The following is a 21,595-nucleotide window of genomic DNA, read 5'->3' on the forward strand; positions in this document are numbered from 1 at the left end:
TACCGTCTGCAAGCGCGATGGACGCCACGTGCGGGGAAACTTGCGCGCCTGAAGGAGCATCTTCGTATCGCTTCATCGGTAGCATTTCGCACCAGACCAGAGACAGACGGCCGTCCAACAAAAAAAAAAAAGAAAAAGGAAACGTCAGGCCGCAGAAAAAGCAGCGAGCGCGGTCCGCGTGCATCGAAGAAGCGGCGCCGCGGTGCATCGTCATGGCTGCCGCCTACCCACGTGCGGAACTTCTTGTCGAAGATCGCATGGGGTTTAATTGAAGCGAGGGAAAAGAGTGGGGAGGGGGAGGGTCGCGGAAAAAACAGACATGAAGAAAACGCTCGGTGACTGATCGCAGATAACTCAAAGCTTCGAGAACATTCTGCCAGTAGCGAATACGCAGCCCGGCAGCAAGGCTGAGACGAAGCCATCTTGCCTCCCTAGCTGTCGGTGCTGAAGGAGAACCCGATGAGGACGCTTCGCAGTGCGGCGCTTCTTGCCGCGTCTTTGTGCCCGTTGCCAACGGGCTGCCGTCGTCTTCGCCATTTCTTGGAGGCGCCCGAAAGCTCTTACGCTCGTGGCCTGCCGAGGAGTGCAGGCGGAATTTTCTTCGAGCCAGGCCTCCGGCAATGAAGGTGAGTAGGGCTAAGCCTCGCGGCGAGGGGACCTGTGTTCGTGAAACGAGCTCTCGGCTGTTGGCATACGAATACTCGCGTTTTTGTTGCCAGCAGAACTGGATAAAAGCGTAGTACAATTAACACGAGGCTTGTGAAGTGGTGTCACGAACCGCCGCCGTCGGGTCAATTTTCCAAGACGGAAGCGCAGCGGGCTAGTATTCGCGGCGCACATGTGTAGGCTTAGCTGATACTAGGCAGGGCAACTGCGCAAGCATTGAGCCGGCGAAGAATTGTCATGTAGTATGTCTCGCATTGCTCAATGCCTCTGCGCTTCTCCACACGGCACTTGTGTCTGCTCCAACGCTTCAAGAGTGAACTCTCGAATTATATATGCTTGCACCCTTGTTACAGCTCTGTTTTTATTTTCAGACGCATGGACTTGCACTGCCTTTCTTCCTTCCTGGCTGTCAGCGCTGAGGACGCTTCGCAGTGCGGCGCTTCTTGCCGTGACTTTGTGCCCGTTGCCGGTTGGTTGCTGTCGTCTTCGCCATTCCCCGGAGGCGTCTGGAAGCTTTTACGCTCGTGACCTGCCGAGGAGTGCAGGCGGAGTTTCCTTCGAGCCAGGCCTCCGGCAATGAAGGTGAGTGGAGCTAAGCCTCACGGCGAGGGGGCCTGTGTTCGTGAAACGAGCTCTCCGCTATTAGCATACGAATACACGCATTTTTGTTACCAGCAGAACTGGATAAAAGTGTAGTACAATTAACACGAGGCTTGTAAAGTGGTTTCACGAACCGCCGCCGTCGGGTCAATTTTCCAAGACGGAAGCGCAGCGGGCTAGTATTCGCGGCACACGTGTGTAGGCTTAGCTGACACTAGGCAGGGCAGCTGCGCAGGCATTGAGACAGCGAGGAATTGTCTGTCATGTATGCCTCGTGCCTCTGCGCTTCTCCACACGGCACTTGTATGGACGCTCCAAGCGTAAACTTCCGAATTCTATATGCTGAATTGCACCCTTGTTACAGCTGTTTTTATTTTCGCAGATGCACGGACTTTGGCTCTGCCTTTCTCCACACGGCACTTGGATCTGTCCGAACGCTCCAAGGGTAAGCTCCTGAATTCTATATGCTTGCACCCTTGTTACAGCTGTTTTTACATATTTTCGCAGATTCACGGACTTTGGCACTGAATTCCTATAGCTGTCAGTGCTGTGGGAGAAGCGATGAGAACACTTCGCAGTGCGGTGCTTCTTGCTGTGACATTTGCCGGCTGGTTGGTGTCGCCTTCGCCATCCCCCGGAGACGCTCGTGACCTACCGAGGAGTCCTGGCGGAATTTTCTTCGAGCCAGGCTCTCCGGCAACGAAAGTGAGAGCGGGGCTAAGTCTCGCGGCGAGGGCGGCTGTGTTCGTGAAACGAGCTCTTGGTTATTGGCTTAAGAATACTCGAATTTTTGCTACGAGCAGAATTGGATAAGTCATGGAGAACTGGATAACTTGCCCGAGCGTCTGCCTTCATGGGTAACAGTGTAGTAAAATTGGTCTGGTTTATTGGGGGTAACGTCTTAAAGACTCAGGCTATGAGAGACGCCGTACTGAAGGGTTCCTGAGATTTGAACCACATGGAGTAGAATTAACACGAGGCTTGTGAAGTGGTTTCACGAATCGCCGTTGTCGGGCCTCTTTTCCGTGACGGAAGCGCAGCGGGCTGGTATTCGCGGCGCACATATGTGTAGGCTTAGCTGACACTAGGCAGGGCAGGTAGCTGCAGGCATTGAGTCAGCGGGGAATTGTATGCCTCGCACATTGCTCGCTGCCTCAAGGAGCTCAGCTCATCGTACCCGCTGTCGTTTATGTCACGGAACGAGCACCCGTTCCGAACGCCTTTGTAGCCCGGCCACCATGTCGTGTCAAGGAAGAAATTGGTCAAATCCCCTCGTGTGATCGCGCGTTCGATCGCCCTTTCAAAATGCTACGGCCTTATCGCCATCGCGCGAGCGTGCAAGTGCTCTTGAGCGACATGTGGTTTGTGGCCGTACACGGCGCTCGGAATTCCTCGCCAACCTCGTCCAGCAACTCCGAAGAACGGACGTTGCCTGCGGTCTGCGGCACACCTCACCTTGGCTGCAGCCAAGGTCAGTCAGTGCCAGTTATCATTATCATACGAGGGTCGTTTGATAAGTGTGGTAAAACGCAAAGGCAGCAAGTCCGCTGAAAACAATATTTGATTTTTCGACATAGACCCCTTCCGGTTCCGCGCACTTTTTCCAGAGCTGCTCCAATTTTTTCATCCACTCAGGAAAGGGCTCTTGAAGTAGCCATTCACCCCTGAGATAACATCTTCATCTGATTTCTTTCCACCCAGCCATATTTGGAAAAAGAAAAAGTTACATGAGGCCAAATCTGGAGAATAGGGTGGATAAAGGCACAACCTCGAAGCCTAACTCGTGCAATTTGGCCATTGCAATAAGGGATCTGTGGGGTGGAGCATTGTCTTGGTAAAACAGGACTTTTCCATGCTAACCCAGGTCGTTTAGTGTGCAATTCTTTTTCCCTTACTCTAGGAGTGTAGCATGGTCCTGTTATCGTTTTGCTGTTTTGTTAGTAGTCTACAAAGATTATTCCACGTGAATCCCAAAAGACGGTCGCCATCACCTTTCCGGTTGGACAGTCTTTGCCTTCTTTGGCGCACCTTCATCAGGCCCAGTCCATTGCTTTGACTGCTGTTTAAACTCTGCAGTGTAATGATGCTCCCACGTCTCCTCAGCTGTCACAAATTATCTTGGTCAAAAGTCCTGAGGAATGCGACCAACCACCGATAAACACTCCTTCGAGTTGTCTGTCCCCATGCGCCTTTGGTCGGTAATCAGCAGTCGCGGCACTCACCGTGCACAGACCTCCATCTCCAATTTTTCATGAATATTGTGAACTCTCTCTGCTGAGATGCCTACCATTTCAGCTATCTCACGTACAGTACCTTCACTCGGTGGTCGTCCATGACAATTCCGTGATTTTTTTCGATACCGTTTCTGGCGTGGTGACTTCCACTGGACGCCCAGGACGTGCTTCATCTTGCGTCAAAGTTCGGCCACATTTGAATTCATTTGTCCAGTAGTAAATGGTCTTCAGTGATGGTGCAGAGTGTCCATGAACTTCGCTCAACTCGGCTTTAATTTGGGCAGCCGTCCATTGCTTTAAATAAAAACGTTTGATTACTGCTTGAAATTCAAAATTTTCTATTTTGGCGGGAATCGCTACACAGCTCTGCGCCAATGGTTGTCGGAAGCTTACGAACTGTCCGTACAACCCTAAACACGTTCTGACGCCATATGAAGTCTGCTTCTCGCCTCCCAACTCAAAGAAAACACTTTTGCAGCCGATCTCTTGCATTTTTACCACACATATCAAACCACTTTCGTATCCTGGCTCCGGTCTGGGGATCCGCCTGCCATGGTGAGTATACCAAGTTTGTGCTCGAATTTTTTGGCTGCAAGCCATCTTTTTTTTTTTTCAGATTTGCGGGCGTGCTCCAGCAACCGGGCCCTATGCATACCAGCGGGGACACAGAACCATTCTGCACCTCGCTTCTGGCCCGTTGACTTGTGTGCATCGTGCCATTCCTCCGCTCCCTGACTGTGAGTGCCGCATTCGCCTCCCGTAACACCAGAGCCACAATTTGCTTCGTGCCCGCTGCAGCACCGTGCCTGTTGCCACTCTTTTTAAGGCGAAAGCCTTTAATGGCTCATACTTGCGGCCATGACTGTCCGCCTGTCCGTTGCATCTGAAGTGAGTCATAACTAGTCATTAACCAATCATGACAAGTTAGTCATGCCTAACGAGTCAATCGACTGGTTAGTCACAAACCAATCACAATAGTTATCAACAAATTAGTCATGACTAGTCAAATAACCAGTCATTATTAGTTGATGACATAAGTTGATGAACAATGACTAGTCATAGGTCATGATTAATTAGTCATGACTAGCCAATTCAGCTCTCCCCGTAGATACCATGGAAAGGCTTTCCCCTTGTGCAGTTTAGATCGTCAAAGTGCTCCCTGAATTTTTGTTTTCCGTGCTCTTTGCTCTACTTTGCCTGTTCCTAAGTAACTAGACCAAATTGCCACTCTAAGCCGTTGGGATGCTTCTAGACTGTGTATGACTTCCATGCTTTTTACTTTCACCGCAGATCTCCCTTCTGCCTCAACGTTCGTCGACTTCAGCTCCCCTGTGTTCCATGCAGTCAACAACTCTGCATGCCATCTTCCGAGGACAATGCTCAACAGCGGCGCGTCGTGCACAATAATCCAAGCGCAGCAGCGTGTTGGTCAGACGTAGTACATACGCGCTCACAGTTGGCGCCATAATTCTGTATGTTTGCACCCTTGTTACAGCCATTTTTTTTTTCTCAGATGCATGGACTTTTGCTCTACCGTACTCCACACGGCATTTGGATCTGTTCGGACGCTCCAAGAGTAAGCCCCCGAATTCTGCATGCTTGCACCCCTGTTACAGCTCTGCTTTCATTATCGCAGATGTGCGGACTATCGCTCTGCTGTACTCCACATGGCCCTTGTACCTGTTCATACGCTCTTGACAGAGTAAGCTCCCAAATTCTATATGCTTTGGCCTAGTTACAGCTCTGCTTTCATTATCGCAGCTGTGCGGACTATCGCTTTACCATATTCCACACGGCACTTGGACCTGTTCAGACGCTCCCAGAGTAAGCATTCGAGTTCTGTTTGCACCTTTATATGTTTCGATGAGTATGATAGGTCTATGCTTGCATTTCCCCATTACCTGCCTGTCTTTTTAGATTTGTGTGCATTTTGTAAACCAGGACCCTAAAGCATAACGGTGAGAAGGCTATTAAGTGTTTCTTGAGCAGCACATTTTCCTATTCCTTCCATGCTTCCTGCCTTTCCCGCTTATAGTACCCCTGCAGGGATGATGATAATGCCCATCGGACACTTTCACAGTGCGTGCACAACCTCCATGCTTTCCCCGCAGGTTCCCATTCAGCATCCACAAAAAAAGAGCGCACGTCGATCGGCTGTCCCGTGCTTTCAGCAGGGAGGACTCAGAGGTGCCATACCGTCGTCATGCAGGAAACCCCCGTTCTGCTGCTGCTGTCAAAAACGCTGAATATCCGTGCAGTAAGTGCCGACATCATATATGCGCTTGCATTTGTTACAGTTCTATTTTTGTCTCGCAGATGCGCGGATTCCGGTTCTGCTGTATACTACACAGGCCACTTCATCGTGCACGGTAGAGAATACACCGTGCACTCGTCCCGGACGATGTGTGACCCCGCCATGACGTCCAGTGTGGTGCCAGATTGTTTAGACCACAAAATTAATCATGGAGACTCTTTGCTAAAGCAGTAGACATCTCAGCATATGGGGTGATGCTTGTGAAGACCGGTTGAGAGGCTGAGTTGACGAGGACAACGGGGTGGCCGTCCGAGGCTGGAAGTTTTTGGATTGACGTGATCTGGGCTGGAGGCTTTCTGTAGGCTATCATGAACGTTAGACCGTGCTTCCTGGTGACTTGTTGTGGCCATTATGTGCATTCTTTCGGTGCGTAACGCTGCCATCCATATGGGCTTTGTAGGACCTGTGAGAACTCCTCCACCATACCCAGCCAGTGTCTCCTCCACCATACCAGGTGACCGGACCCAGGCAGCTGTCTCCTTCATGGCACAACTAGGCTTGGGAAGTGCCTTTTGACCAACGCTACAAAGGCTCCGCACCCGGCATCCTGACTACCGTGGCAAGGATAGACCTGCGGCAGTGCTTGGCTTCAGTGCGCCTACATCATCGGACAGCAGCTACTAGCAAGTGGACTGCACATTGGTCGTTTGCAGCGCTGTTCACTCCGATCTCTCAACTGTACCTCGCTCCCACTGCTGGACCAACCACCACAGACCGGTGAACTCTCCGCATTCTGACTCATTTCTAGTGTGTACCGTTCTCCCTCTTCCTAGTGTTCCCATGGCCATCATTTTCATTTCTACCAGTTTTGTTCTTTTGCAGTGTGGCTCAGTCTAGTATGGTTTACTTGATACTCCGAGGCCACACGTTGGACGAAATCACGCACCTGTCCTTCGGGATTTTTCCCCTTACAACCTGTCATTGCACTGCTCAGTCACTATTTCTTTCCCAAGTGGCTCATGGGCTTTGATGGACTGTCACATTTGGTCCTCCCGCTAAAGGTGGCAGATTCTTTGCTTGTTAGTCGTGGTAGAACGCCATCATTTGTATATTTTCTTTCCATTGTTAACATTGACTTTGGCTGCAACAGTTCTATCGTTGCGAATGTAGTCCGTGTGCACTGGCCCATGACGAGCTGGAAAGGACTTGCTTTCGAGTGATACAGCAACGTGCTTCTTGAGTCAAGGTACGCCATTTGTGGGTCACTGTTGCTCTCAAGCGCCTTTTTTGGTTGCATGTAGCCCTTCTCTTGCCGCAATGTGGCATAGAAATGTCATGCTCTAGCAGTGGTGTTCAGTTTTCTCTGTTGAGACGCACACTAATCTTTGACATCTCTGTAGCACATCCCCAACCTCCTCATCACGGTCACAGTGAGCTTCATGATCGGCCTTTCCAACCCCGAAAACCAATACACAGCACTCTGTACAAGCCATACATTGTTCACTGTAGATTTCGCTTGAAAATTTTGCTCTCTAGGTACACATCTGGGTACTTCAAAATGTGGCCTAACGCGTCTCCAGCACTAGATTCATTGATGTTGGCAACGAGGTTGTAGTTCAACTCAACTGCCAAAAATTCAGCTGTGCATTGCCCCATCAGAGTTGTGAGATCGTCCCGAAGAACATGCTTGTGTCCATCGGCTGCTGTTGCGTTCACTCTTGCTGTGCCAAGTGCCACAACAATGCAGCCCTTCCACATGCAGAAGGTGGTCGTCGTCTGCTTAATATGTCCTCGCGTCACGAGGTTCTTCGAAATCACATTCACGGCAGCACCGCTGTCAAGTTGCAATTTCAATATTCTTCCATTGGCATACAACATTGCGAACGAGTTTCCTTTGTCACCTTTCACCATGGGTACCTCAAGAATCTTGTCTTCATGCTGGATGCTTGCGATGGTTTCGCTTCTTTTGCACATTGTTGGAAAACAGTTCCACTTCTTGCAATTATGGCATGTTTGATTCCAGGCATGACAGGCATTTATCCCATCCTCATGATTGCCTGCACAGCACCTACAGCTCTGAACTGCTTGCTTCATGGTCTTATCCTTTGACATCTCTGCAACACACAATGGGTGACAGCAGCCTTTGTGACAGCAGCAATGTGTGACAAGGCCTTTCATAACGTGAACATCTTTGGTCGCAGCTAAACATTCTTTCAACGCTTCCATTTGCTGCTCTGTAGATTCATGCAACAGGGGCTCTAACGAACTTTTCAAGAATCAGCAACGTGCTTGTCTCAATTGGCCGCTGTTGCATTCATTCATGCCTTGCCAAGTGCGACATAAATGCAGACCGCATATGCACCAGCTTAATGTTGCCTCGATCACACCTGATGTCGCAAAATTCTTTCGACACGTTGGACAGTTCTGCACATTATTGTAAAATGGTTGCACTCATACGATGTTGCATTCCAGGCAATGCAGGCGTTTCTCGCACACTCATAACTGCCTTTGCAGTGCCTGCGTCTCTGCAATGATCACTTCATGTTCTTGCACTTTTCCTTCTCTGCGGTTTTGAACTAGTGATGGCAGCGATTGCCTCTCATTGGCTGCACTCCGATGAATCATTCGAGAATCAGCAACGTGCTTGTCTCGATCAGACGTGACGTCGCAACTGTCTTTTGAATACATTCACAGCAGCACCATTGTCAACTTTGAATTTCACTTTTGTTTCGTTGGAATACAAGGTTGTGAAAGGGTTTCCTTTGCTCGACGCTTCGGGCGGCTTTGTACAAGCTGCAAAATGGTTCCACTGATGCCATGTTGTATTCCAGGAAATACAGGCATTTCTAGCATGCTCATGACTGCTTTTCTGATGCCTGCATCTCTGCGATGATCACTTCATGTTCTTGCACTTTTTCTATGCACCTTTGAACTGGTGACAGCGGCGATTGCATTTCATTTGCCGTTTTGTGGAACCCTGCACCAGGCACCCTGACGAACTTTTCAAGAATCAGCAACGTGCTTTTAACGATTTGCCATTGTTGCATTCGTTCATGCCTTGCCAAGTGGAACATAAATGCAGCAATTCCATATCCACCAGCTCATCATTGCCTCGATCAGACGTGATGTCGCAAACTTCCTTGGAATCACATTTGCGGCAGCACCACTGTCAAGACTGAATTTCGCTTTTCTTCTGTTGACATCCACGGTTGTGAACGAGTTTGCTTTGCTCCACGTTTCGGATGGCTTTGCAGTGTTGCAAAATAGTGGCACTCGTACCGTGTTCCATTCCAAGCAATACAGGCGTTTCTAGCACGCTTGTGACTGCCTTCGCAGTGGTCACTTCATAGTCTTGCGATTTTCCTTCTCTGCGCCTTTGAATTGGTGATGGTAGCGATTGCCTTTCATTTCCTGCACTCTGAAGAACTTTTCAAGAATCAGCAATGTGCTTTTATCGATTGGGCATTGTTGCATTTGTTCATGCCTTGCCAAGTCCGAAATAAATGCAGCCATTCCATATGGACCGGCTCATCGTCTCCACCACACCTGACATTGCAGTCTTCTTCGGAATCACATTCGCAGCAGCTCCACTGTGAACTTCGAATTTCACTTTTCTTCTGCAGACATGCAAGGTTATGAATGGGTTTGCTTCGCTCGACGCTTCGGACGGTGTTGCACACTCTTGCAAAATGGTTCCACTGATACCATGTTGTATTCCAGGCAATTCAGGCGTTTCTAGCACGCTCATGATTGCCTTCGCAGTGCTTGCATCTCTGCAATGATCATTTCTTGTCCTTTCACCTTTTCTTCACTGCACCTTTGAACTTGTGACGGCGTCAATTGCCTTTCATTTGCTGCACTAGGCCGAAATTTTCGAGAATCAGCAACGTGCTTGTCTCTATCAGACCTGACGTCACAGCTTTCTTCAGAATAACATTCATGGCAGCACCAGTATCGGCGTGGAATCTCATTTTTGTTTCTGTTGACATCAATGGTTGTGAAAGTTTGCTTTGCTCATGGTAGCAAAATCATTGCATTCATACCATGTTCTATTCCAAGTATGCAGGCGTTTCTCGCATGCTTATGACTGCCTTCGCAGTGGTCACTTCATATTCTTGCGGTTTTCCTTCTCTGCGCCTTTGAATTGGTGATGGCAGCGATTGCTTTTCATTTACAGCACTCTGACAAACTTCTCAAGAATCAGCGACGTGCTTTTATTGATTAGTCATTGTAGCATTCGTTCATGCCTTGCCTAGCCGGTCATAAAAGCAGCCATTCCATATGGATCGGCTCATCGTTGTCTGGATCAGATCTGACGTCTCTCTGCCTTCTTTGAACCAAATTCCCAGCAGCACCACTGTCAACACTGAATTTCACTTTTCTTCTTTTGACATGCAAGGTTGTGAATGAGCTTGCTCTGCTCTACGCTTCGGACGGCTTTGCACACTGATACCGTGTTGTATTCCAGTCAATGCACGCATTTCTCGCACGCTCATGACTGCCTTCGGAATGCCTGCATCTCTGCAATGATCGCTTCATGTTCTTGCCTTTTTCCTTCTATGCACCTTTGAACTGGTGATGGCAGTGATTGTGCTTTTTTTTTTCGAGACGAACTTTTCGAGAAACGGCAACGTGCCAGTCTAGATTAACCACTGCTGCAATTTTTCGTGCCTTGCAAGTGGGACATCAATGCAGCCATTTCATATGCACCGGCTCATCGTTGTCTGGATCAGATCTGACGTCGCAACCTTCTTTGAACCAAATTCCTGCCAGCACCACTGTCAACACTGAATTTCACTTTTCTTTTGTTGACATCCACGGTTGTAAACAAGTTTGCTTTGCTTAACACTTTGGGTGGCTTTGCAATATGGTTGCGCTCATATCGTGCTGTATTCCAGACAATACAGGAGTTTCTCATACGTGTATGACTGCCTTCACAGTGGTCACTTCATGTTCTTGCGGTTTTCCTTCTCTCTGCCTTTGAAATGGCGACAGCGGCGACTCCTTTACATTTGCTGCACTCGGAAGAAATTTTCAAGAATCAGCAATGCACTTTTATCGATTGGCCACTGTTGCCTGGGTTCATGACTTGCCAAGTGGTCGCCTTTTCATATCCACCACCTCATCATTATCTCGATCAGACCTGATGTCGCAACCTTCTTTGGAATCACATTCACGGCAGCACCACTGTCAATGTTGAATTTCACTTTTCTTCAGCTGACATGCAAGATTGTAAACGAGCTTACTTTGCTCGATGCTTCCGATGGCTTTGCACACTCTCGCTAAATACAAGAATTTCTCGAACACTCATGACTGCCTTCACAGTGCTTTCATCTCTAGAACGATCACTTCATGTTCTTGTGCTTTTCCTTCCCTGGGCCTTTGAACTGGTAACGGCAGCGATTGCATTTCATTTGCCGCTTTGTGGAATCATGCACCAGGCACTCTGACGAACTTTTTAGGACTTCGTTCTTGTCTCGATTGGCCGCTGCTGCATTGATTCATGCCTTGCCAAATGGAACATAAATGCAGCCATTCCATATGCACCGGCTCATCGCTGCCTCGATCAGACTTGACGATGCAAACTTCCTTGGAAATACATTCACGGGACCACCACTGTCAACTTGAAATTTCATTTTGGTTGTGAACGAGTTTACTTAGCTCAACACTTCGGACGGCTTTGAACACTGTTGCAGATTGGTTCCACTGATACCACGTTGTATTCCAGGCAATACAGGCGTATATCAGACGCTCATGATTGCCTTTGCAGTGCTTGCATCTCTGCAATGATCACTTCTTCTGTCTTTGAACTGATGGCGGTGGCCATTGCCTTTCAATTGCTGCTTTGTGGAATTATGCACCAGACACTTGGACGAACCTTTCAGGAATCAGCAATGTGCTTGCCTAGATTGGCCACTGTTGCGTTCATTCTTGCCTTGCCAAGTGGGACCTAAATGCAGCCGTTCCACATGCATCGGCTCATTGTTCCCTCGATCAGACTGCGCTACAAACTTATTTGCAATCACATTCATGGGAGCACCGCTATCAACTCTGAATTTCACTTTTCTTCCGGGTTTGCTTTGCTCAACGCTTTTGACGGCTTTCCACACTATTGCAATATGGTTCGACTGGTAATATGTTGTATTCCAGGCATTACAGGTTTCTCGCACACTTAAGACTGCCTTTGCCGGGCTTGCGTCTCTGCAATGATCACTTCGTGTTCTGCTTTTCTTTCTCTGCGCCTTTGAACTGGTGACGGCGGTGATTTCCTTTCATTGGCAGCTTTGTGGAATAACTCACCAGGCACCTTTCAAGAATCAGCAATGTGCTTGCTTCGATTGGCCACTTTTGCGTTCATTCTTGCCTTGCCAAGTGGGACATAAATGCAGCCGTTCCACATGCATCGCCTCATCGTTGCCTCGATCAGACTGCGCTACAAACTTCTTTACAATCACATTCACAGGAGCACCGCTATCAACGTTGACTTTCACTTTTCTTTTGCTGACATGCAAGGTTCTGAATGAGTTTCCTTTGCTCAGAGCTTCGAATGGCTTTGCATACAGTTGCAAATTGGTTCCACTGATACCACATTGTATTCCAGGCAATACAGACGTTTCGCGGGCGCTCATGACTGCCTTCGCAGTGCTTGCGTCTCTGCAATGATCACTTCGTGTTCTTGCGCTTTTCCTTCTCTGCGAATCAGAACTGGTGACGGCAGTGATTGCCTTTCATTTGCTGCATTGTGGAATCATACACCAGACACTCGAATGAACCTTTCAAGAATCAGCAATGTGGTTGCCTCGATTGGCCACTGGTGCATTAATTCTTGCTTTGCCATGTGGGACATAGATGCAGACATTCCATAACCTCCAGCTCATCATTGTGGCGTACATCAGGCATAATCGAGACAGTTATTTGGAATTGCGTTCATGGCAGCAAACCTGACAGCTTTGAATTTCCCTTTTCTTCTGCTGACATGCAAGGTTGTGAACGAATTTGCTTTGCTCGCCACTCAGAACGGCTTTGGACATTATTGCAAATTGGTTCGACTGATACCACGATGTATTCCAGGCAATATAGGCGTTTCACGCTTATGACTGCCTTCAGTGCCTGTATCTCTGCAATGATCACTTCATGTTCTTGCGCTTTTCCTTGTCTGCGTCTTTGAACTGGGGACGACGGGGATTGGCTTTCGTTGGACGCTTTACGGAATCATGCGCCAGGCAGGCACTCTGACAAATCTTTCAAGAATCAGCAATGTGGTTGCCTCGATTGGCCACAGGTGCACTAATTCTTGCTTTGCCATGTGGGACATAAATACAGACATTCCATAAGCACCGGCTCATCGTTGCTTCAATCAGACTACACCGCAAACTTCTTTGGAATCGCATTCATGGGACCAGCACTGTCCAATTTGAATTTGCTTTGCTCAATGTTTCGGACGGCTTTGGAGACTTTTGCAATATGGTTCCACTGATACTATATAGTACTCCAGGCATTACACGCATTCCTTGTACACTAATCAGCAATCAGAATCAGCAATGTGCTTGCCTTGATTGGCCACTGTTGCAGTCAGTCTTGCATTGCCATGTGGGACATAAATGCAGCCATTCCATAAGTACCGGCTCATCGTTCTCTCAATTGGACCTAATGTACACCAGAAAGTTCTTTCGAATCTCATTGATGGCAGTAAAACTATAAGCATTGAATTTCCCTTTTCTTCTGCTGACATGCAAGGTTGTGAATGAGTTTGCCTTGCTTGACGCTTAGGATGGCTTTGCATATTATTCGAAATTGGCTCCACTGATACCACATTGTATTCCGGGCAATACAGGCGTTTCTCGAAGGCTCATGACTGCCTTCGCAGTGCCTGCATCACTGCAATGATCACTTGTTCTTGCGCTTTTCTTTCTTTGTACACTTTTGACTGGTGGTGGTGGCAATTGCCTTTTATTTGCTTCTTTGTGGAATCATGCACCAGACACTCGGATGAATCTTTCAACAATAAGAAATGTGCTTGCCTTGATTGGCCACTGTTCTATTCATTCCTGCCTTGTCAAGTTAGACATAAATGCTGTCATTCCATAAGCACTGGCTTATCGTTTTCTTGACCGGACCTGACGTACACCACAAAGTTCTTTGGAATCACATTGATGGCAGCAAAACTGTCAGCTTTGAATTTCCCTTTTCTTCTGCTGGCATGCAAGGTTGTGAATGAGTTTGCTTTGCTCGGCGCTATGGGCAGCTTTTCGCGCTGTTGCAAAATAGTTCCATCGGTACCACATTTTATTCCAGCCAATATAGTTGCTTCTCGAACGCTCATGACTGCCTTCGCAGTGCCTGCGTCTCTGCAATGATCACTTCATGTTCTTGCTTTTTTCGTACTCTGCGTCTCTAAAACGGTGACAGCGGCGATTACCTTTTATTTGCTTTGTGGGATCATGCACCAGACACTCTGACAAACCTTTAAAGAATCACCGGCTCATCGTTGCCTCGATCAGACTGCGCTGCAAACTTCTTTGTAATCATTCATGGGACCACCGCTGTCAACTTTCAATTTCACTTTTCGTACCAGTTTGCTTTGCTCAACGTTTTGGACGGCTATGGAGACTTTTGCAATGTGGTTCCACTGATGCTATATTGTATTCCAGGCATTACAGGAGTTTCTCGCACACTCTTGACTGCGTTTGCAGGGCTTGCGTCTCTGCAATGATCACTTCGTGTTCTTCCGCTTTTTTTTCTCCGCGTCTTTGAACTCGTGGTGGCGGCGGTGGCAATTGCCTTTCATTGGCCGTTTTGTCGAATCGTACCAGACACTCGGAAGAACCTTTCAAGAATAAGCAATGTGCTTGCCTCGAGTGGCCCCTGTTGCATTCATTCTTGCCTTGCCAAGTGGGACATAAATGCAGACATTCCATAAGCAACTCCTCATCGTTGTTTCGATCCAACCTGACGTACAACACAAAGATCTTTGGAATCGCACTGATGGCAGCAAAACTGTCAGCTTTGAATTTCCCTTTTCTTCAGCTGACATGCGAGGTTGTGAATGAGTTTGCTTTGCTCGGCGCTTCGGACAGCTTTCCACACTGTTGTAAAATGGTTCTACCGATACCATCCTCGACCAAACGTCACAGTGTGAATACTGTCCGCAGTGAAGATGCCGCTACAACTTCGTCTTCCGATGTTTTCGACATGTGGCAAGATGGTGATGCCGTTCTGCCACCGCCTTTCACCGTTACTGTTGACATTTGCGGCAAGACGCTCAGCATAGAAGTGGACACGGGGGCAAGTCTCTCTGTCATTGCAAAGTCTCATTTTCAACAGATTTTGCCTTCGGTTCCTGTACAGCCATCGCAAGTGTTTCTACAAAGCTATTCCAGCAAACTGAGAAAAGTTCAAGGCAAAGCTGAAGTCCGTGCAGAGTTTAATGGCAGAGAAGCTAACCTTCCTTTATTTCAGACTGGACACGAATCACCGACTCTCCTACGACGCAAGTGGATATCGGCATCTCCAATGTTGAAATTGTAATGGGAACGACCGGCAGCCATTCACGCGGTGCGACGAAGAGGTGAACAAAGTGCTGCACTGGTTCCTGAGTGACTCCTGGGTGCGTGCCTGCCGTGACGCGTCTTCGATCAACGGCTTCCAACCCGAGCTTCGAGGACGCGCCCGTACAAAATGAATATTCATGCACTTTCTGACATCAAACACTACGCTGAAGTGTTTGAAGAAGGCCTGGGTTTGTTGAAGGGTGCTAAAGCTTCATTTTATGTTCCTTCAGATGTGCCACCACGGTTTTTCAAGCCTCTCCCAGTGCTTTAAGCCTTGACAGCTGGGGTCACACAAGAAATTCAGACTAGTTAGACTCCATCCTTGTCGCAGTGACCAAAAAAAGATGGGTGGATCAGAATCTGTGTAGACTTTGGTGTCACCATCAACCCGGTAGCAACAGTGGAGCAGTACCGCTATCCAAGGATCAAGGATTGTGAACCAAGCTTGCTGGAGGAGAGAATTTCGCGAAGCTGGACTTGCACGACTCGTACCAGCAAGTTGCCCTTGATGAGGCCTCTATAGAGAGTATGTCACGATTTCGACTCGCATGGGGTTATTTCAGCACACTTGCAATATTTCAGTGTGCGATGGAGAACTTGTTCAGGGAACTGCCCCATGTAGCTGTCTACTTTGATTATTCTTTTAACCGATGCGAATGATGCCGAGCACCTACGCTGCCTTCGTGTCGTACTTTGCAAATTAAAAGAATCTGGCCTGAAGTTGAAGCTCAAAAAGTTCCACAAGTTGAGTACCTAGGCCACATCATCAGAAAGGAGGGCCTATCCCCGAACATGCCAAGGTGGCTGCCATTTTGCATGCTCCTGTCCCACAATGCCAAGGAACTTCAAAGCATCTTGAGTCTCATGAATTTCTACAGCCATTTCTTAGTGCCGCCGCGGTGGCTCAGTGGCTATGGTGCTCGGCTGCTGACCCGAAAGACGCGGGTTCGATCCCGGCCGCGGCGGCTAGAATTTCTTTGGAGGAGAAATTCTAGAGGCCCGTGTACTGTGCGATGTCAGTGCACGTAAAAGAACCCCAGGTGGTCGAAATTTCCGGAGCCCTCCACTATACGGCGTCCCTCATAGCCTTAGTCGCTTTGGGACGTTAAACCCCAATAAACCAACTAAACCAGCACTCATCGGTCCGCTGCATATACTTCATGATAAAGGAAGTGGGAGTGGGGACAGGAACAAAAAGATGCATTCGCTGCATGCAAGCACCTGGTAACTTCAGCTCCAGTTCGTACACATTCCCACTGTGATAGGCCTGTGTGCCTCAGCTGCGACACATCGCTGTACGGCATAGGTGCACTAACGTCTCATTGCTCTTGCTTCGAGGAGCTTGTCTAAAGCAGAAGAAAACTATAGTCAGCTTGACAAGGAGGCACTGGCTTTAATGTTCGGTGTGGAACGGTTCCACCAGTACTTGTGGGGCATATCGTATGTGGTGCTCACTGACCACAAGCCACCTTTTTGGACTGCTGGGTGCCAACAAGCCTGTTCCAGTGCAAGCTTCACCTCGAGCGGTCAGGTGGGCCCTGAAGCTTTCTGCATGCAAATACAAACTTGTGTACAAGCCTGGCAAAAAAGCTTGAGGAGGCATATCCACAACTCCTGTCACCTGCTGTTGTGGCACGAGGCACAAGAAACGATCCAGTTCTGGGTCATGTTGTTCTATCTATTTTGAGAGGAGAAAGCCTCCCAGCGGGACCAGAGTGGATCCCCTTCAATACCCGAAGCACTGAGCTCAGTCCCCATGATAGTTGTCTGCCATGGGGATCAAGAGTCATGGTTCCACGATCACTGCAAGCCCAAGTACTTGGTTTGCTACGTGTCATCCACCCTGGTATTGAGAAGAGCAACATGATTGGCAGGAGCCATGTCTGGTGGCCAGGCATAGACAGTGACATTGCCAACAGTGTGAAGAACTGCACTACGTGCCAGGCTCAACATCGATCTGCACAGACAGTCCAGCAGCAACCGCGGTTAAAGCTTCATATTGATTTCGGGGGACCATTTTTAGGGCACACATTCTTGGTTATTGTTGATGCCTTCTCAAAATGGATTGAAGTCTTCCCTGTATCGTCCACCTCTGCAGAAGCTGCCACTTCTGCCCTGAGAAGCACATTCACTCAGCATGGCCTCCCCGACGTAATCGTTTCTGACAAAGGGTCCTGCTTTTACCAGTGCCCAGTACCTCGGGTTCTTAACTCGACATGGAATACGCTGGATGCTGGTACCACCCTATCACCTTGCTTCAAACGGTGCAGCAGAGCAAGCGGTACAGACCGTAAAGAACAAGCTCAAGATGTTTGGTTCTGGGGAATGACGAACGCACCTATCCAAAATTTTATTATACTACAGGACCACACCGCATGAAGTAACCGGTCAGCCCCCATGCGAGCTCTTAACGGGGAGAACCTTCAAAACTCCTTTGGATGTCCTGCAACCATCGATGCTTCGAAAGCAATCGAAGCAGAAGTTGTATGCCAACAGAGAGTCCTGGCAGGCTCCATCACTGCAACCTGAAGACAAGGTATACGCACGAAATTTTCGCACAGGCGCACCATGGGCACCTGCCGGTGCTGTGTACGTCAGTCTCTCATCAGCCAACGTTCGTTTTGAAGATGGTACCTCAGAAAACCGACACTGTGACCACTTGAGCATTATGCATACAAGAGCACGTTTGACTCCTACTGAAAGGGACCGATCTCATCTTGCTAGTACTGCAGCTCCATCACAACTACAGCAGCAGCCCCTCCATGTGCCAGCTGTTCCAAACAGCCATCTGCCACGGACAGTGATGTGAGCAGTGACTGTGTCATGACTACGCCTAGCACACCAACGTTGCAACGTAGCACAAGGACTAGGAAGCCAGTAGTGTGGTACTCCCTATACAAGTATCCTAAGAGGGGAGGAGTGTCACAATGTTGGCTTGTGCGCAGCGCCCCCCGCGGCGCTGATAATGTGGTGTGGTGCTAAGTGAGGGGTGCATGGAATTAAACGGGCAGTTCATTTTTTGGTTTCTGGCTCTGCACGTCGCGTTGTCCTTCGCGGGCATGATGGCTTTCAAGCGTAGTCAGACTGCAGCCCGGCTATCTACGCTGTTAACGCTAAGCACACTCTCAGAACATTTCTCAGCATCAGTTCTTCGAGCTTGCAATTGTTTGGACTCGCTTCGTCGTCTTTCATACGACCTAGTCCCGGATCATCTTTTGCATTTCGGTGCAATGTTGCAGTCTAATTTTCATCTTGAGATCAGTAAAGAGTGCATGGGACCTTTTGTCTTAGTGGTGTTTTTTTGTGTGAAAAATTTAGCGAGAGCACATATACTCTTGCTTCCATGTCAAGTGTGTGCCAGACAGCGGTAGTCTTCTAAGAGAACTCGACAACTTAAACTGAGTGCAGTGGGGCCGTGCGGGGGCCCACGGACCTGTGTGTGTTCCCAACTCCCTTGTTGTAAATAAAGTTTTCACCACCTGCCAATAAATGCGTACTCCCAGTCTCCCCGGCTTCGAGTTTACCTGTCGCCACTTCTGTGCCCACTGGCATCAGCCAGTTTGAGCCAGACGTGGCTGACAAAACAGGCCATGGTTTTGCAGAGTAGCCAAATTGGTAAAATGCCTTCAGACTGATGAAGTTAAACTAGCAACCATTATTGAAGAGTGCGCCATATTTTCTACACAAGGCGCCTAAAGCATCGAAGAGGCTAGTGGACTTGCAACCAGTACAAAACTCGCAGAAATATGCTAGCACAGTGCCGCTTTCTGGAGAGAACAGTTTAGAGATGGAGAACAATTGACTGCACAGTCAGCAATGCGTGTGGTGGAAACGAAGAGCGCCTGGATGTTACGAAAAGCTTTGAACATCGCTACTTCCCTTTGTTTACCCACTCGCAGCTTCACTCTTTCGCCTAACTGTTGTGTAGCTTAAAACCTGTGTAAAAAATTAAAGGGGCACTTAACTCCACCTAACTGGTATGACGCGATAGTGTATTGGGTTAATTCCCATATATGCAGAAGGCCATTTGTGACTTCATAGATCCCTGGGAGTCCTCAGATCCCTCCTGGTGCAGTGGTGCAGCGGCTAAGCGATGCGCCACTGCTCTGCAATGGCAGCTGCTTTCAGCGGTGGGCCTTATGGCTCAGGCTGCTCTTTCCGAGATACCAATTATTAAGAATAAGTAAAATAAATCAAAATCACCACCTGGTGGTCACGTGGCCGAGGTGGCCCTCCTAGCCTGCTCTCAGGGCGTCACCTGCCAGTCATGCTCGTAATGCCTACGCCGGATTTTCTGCGTAATGGAGGTTTTAACGCCATTGCGTTAAAATTGCGAACTCCTAACAAACCCTTGGAAGCTGAACGCAACTACTCAAGCAAAATTACGGTACGCATGCTTCCATCTCGAAGCCTTTCTTATGAGAACCGCGCCTTCAGTGCTCCTCTACCACCGCAGCCATGCCATGCACATGACTCAAAGCACCATGTGCAGAGCAGTGGAAACTTTCCACACGTTCCAAGTGCTGAACAGCTGGCACCCTGCCATCCCCTCGAGTCTGTGTCTGTTGTCACACCTCGCTCTGATTGGTTGACTGCGGTGTGACATCGACCTTTGCCGTCGACCAATCCTGGGTTAGTGTGACAACGTGCAAAGATTTTCCTCTGAATGTCAGCCTTACGACTAGCGTTAAAAGTGCAAAACATCAATAGATAAAGTCCATGGTAGGGAGAGAGAGCGGGTAGTTTGGTTTCATGACAACAAAAAGAGAGTTGAGGGAGCCTCAGGGTGCTTAGCCATTTCGATGAGGACTTGCCTCCATCTGCAAAAAGCATCCATAATGCATCACCCTGACTATGCCCACTGCTGGACAAAGGCCTCTCATATCTTTCCAGCTAACTGGTTTAAATATGGCCTTCACTCTGATTAGGAAGCCTTGGTGAAGGGCTGGAGGGTGTGATGTGGGAAGGGTGTTAGGATGGGGAGTATGAACTTGAAAATCTTTTCCAGGCAGTATGGCTGTTAAAGAGGGTTAACCAGTTGACCTGCAATACTGTGTTAAAGAAATACGCCAGCTCAGTGGAAAGAGATCCGAGGGCGTGGGCAGATGAGCTTCACCTCAGGAGAGTTAGTTTATAAACCGGATGTAGGGAAAAAAGTTTCCTGAGGCAGCGTCCACTAGGAAAATATGTCCACAAGCGAAAAATTGCCCAAAGAATGACTTCTATGGGAACCTAATTGACAAAGTTGCCCTCTTTATTGGACTGTTCCTTGACATTGAGAATATATGCAAGCATGAGGTATCTTGCAGTACCAGGTCACGCTACGTCATTTAGTGCAAGTCATGCCAAGAAAACCCACACCACAAAGCACTTCCACGGGTGACTGAAGCACCCAGTGATCCAGAGACGCAGTTGCTCCCAGCCACTCCCTTTCTGCCGCCATCACTTTTGTCATGGATGCCCTATGGTGGGTGCCATTATACGAAAACTGATGAACACTCGTTGTGTGTCCTGTCTGTGTTTATGCGCTGTTACTTGAAGATGAATAACCAACAAGCCCAAGCTGCTGTTCTGGTAACGAGAGCACTTGACTTTCCAATAGATACCTCAAACACTCGCCTCACGGCGCTAGGGGTAGTCAACACTTAAAAGGAACTCAAGGAAGATCACCTCCCAAATCAGTACACATGATTTGCCCAGGCACTGCTTGAGAGGCTACATATACAACACGACATACATATACAGGAGAGAGAGCAAGTATCAGAACTATGGCGCTGCACCACATTAGTCCACCCTCTACCCATGAAGAATATGAGAGCTGAAGAGCAGCACGGACGCGTGCCCTCAAATGCCATTATGGCGGAAAAGACGGCGTATACTACATGGACATTGCTGTCCTAGACCGTAGGTGGTGGTACATGACTGAGGAAGTGGCCTGGCTGCTTCCAACCTTTCTTCCAAACATGTTACGGACTCGCGAGGGGCGTGTTGTAGCTATGAGGCCGGCTGGGTCACACGTACCTCTGGCAGAAAGAATATTGCGCTGGAGCACGAAGGAGTCGGATACTCCGACAAAAAGTATTGCCTGGACTCCCGGTCACTATGCAGGGTCTAACGGGAGGTGAGGCTGCGAATGCGGCTGCCCGAGCACACATCTCTTGCGTACCTCCCGCAGATTCCATCGATCAGGATGGACGCCAACTCCTCGCCAGATTTGGAGAAATTCTAGATTACTACTAGCAGGCGTAAACCTCCGTGAAATCACCATCTCCTCTCTGCGTAGTATGATT

General features: G+C 48.6%; 1 protein-coding gene across 3 annotated transcripts; it reads left to right on the forward strand.

The window, feature by feature from the left end:
• The first annotated feature begins 369 nt into the window (after positions 1-369).
• LOC149324462 (uncharacterized) lies at positions 370-18,802 on the forward strand. Of its 3 annotated transcripts, none has more exons than XM_089565500.1 (10): positions 370-626; positions 1,038-1,248; positions 1,649-1,711; positions 1,774-4,237; positions 4,791-4,938; positions 5,014-5,076; positions 5,137-5,202; positions 5,262-5,324; positions 5,612-5,757; positions 5,817-18,802. In XM_089565500.1, exons 6-10 carry the CDS (start codon positions 5,018-5,020, stop codon positions 5,918-5,920), a joined length of 438 nt encoding a protein of 145 aa, XP_089421626.1. In that variant the 5' UTR covers positions 370-626; positions 1,038-1,248; positions 1,649-1,711; positions 1,774-4,237; positions 4,791-4,938; positions 5,014-5,017; the 3' UTR covers positions 5,921-18,802. The 3 variants fall into 3 exon arrangements, with proteins under 3 accessions (XP_089421626.1, XP_089421625.1, XP_089421624.1); XM_089565499.1 differs by having other exon boundaries at positions 4,791-4,928; XM_089565498.1 differs by lacking the exon at positions 5,137-5,202 and having other exon boundaries at positions 1,774-4,055; positions 4,117-4,237; positions 4,791-4,928.
• Positions 18,803-21,595: the final 2,793 nt, after the last annotated feature.

Source organism: Amblyomma mixtum, unplaced genomic scaffold (assembly GCF_055824585.1).
Source record: "Amblyomma mixtum isolate Tamu unplaced genomic scaffold, ASM5582458v1 scaffold_29, whole genome shotgun sequence".
NCBI classification, from domain to species: Eukaryota; Metazoa; Arthropoda; class Arachnida; order Ixodida; family Ixodidae; genus Amblyomma; species Amblyomma mixtum.

Coding starts and splice junctions, on each gene's coding strand:
- LOC149324462 (XM_089565498.1), top strand. Junction 4,238..4,790: donor CATTCCTCCGCTCCCTGACT/GTGAGTGCCGCA, acceptor CTTTCACCGCAG/ATCTCCCTTCTGCCTCAACG. Junction 5,077..5,261: donor TCTGTTCGGACGCTCCAAGA/GTAAGCCCCCGA, acceptor TCATTATCGCAG/CTGTGCGGACTATCGCTTTA.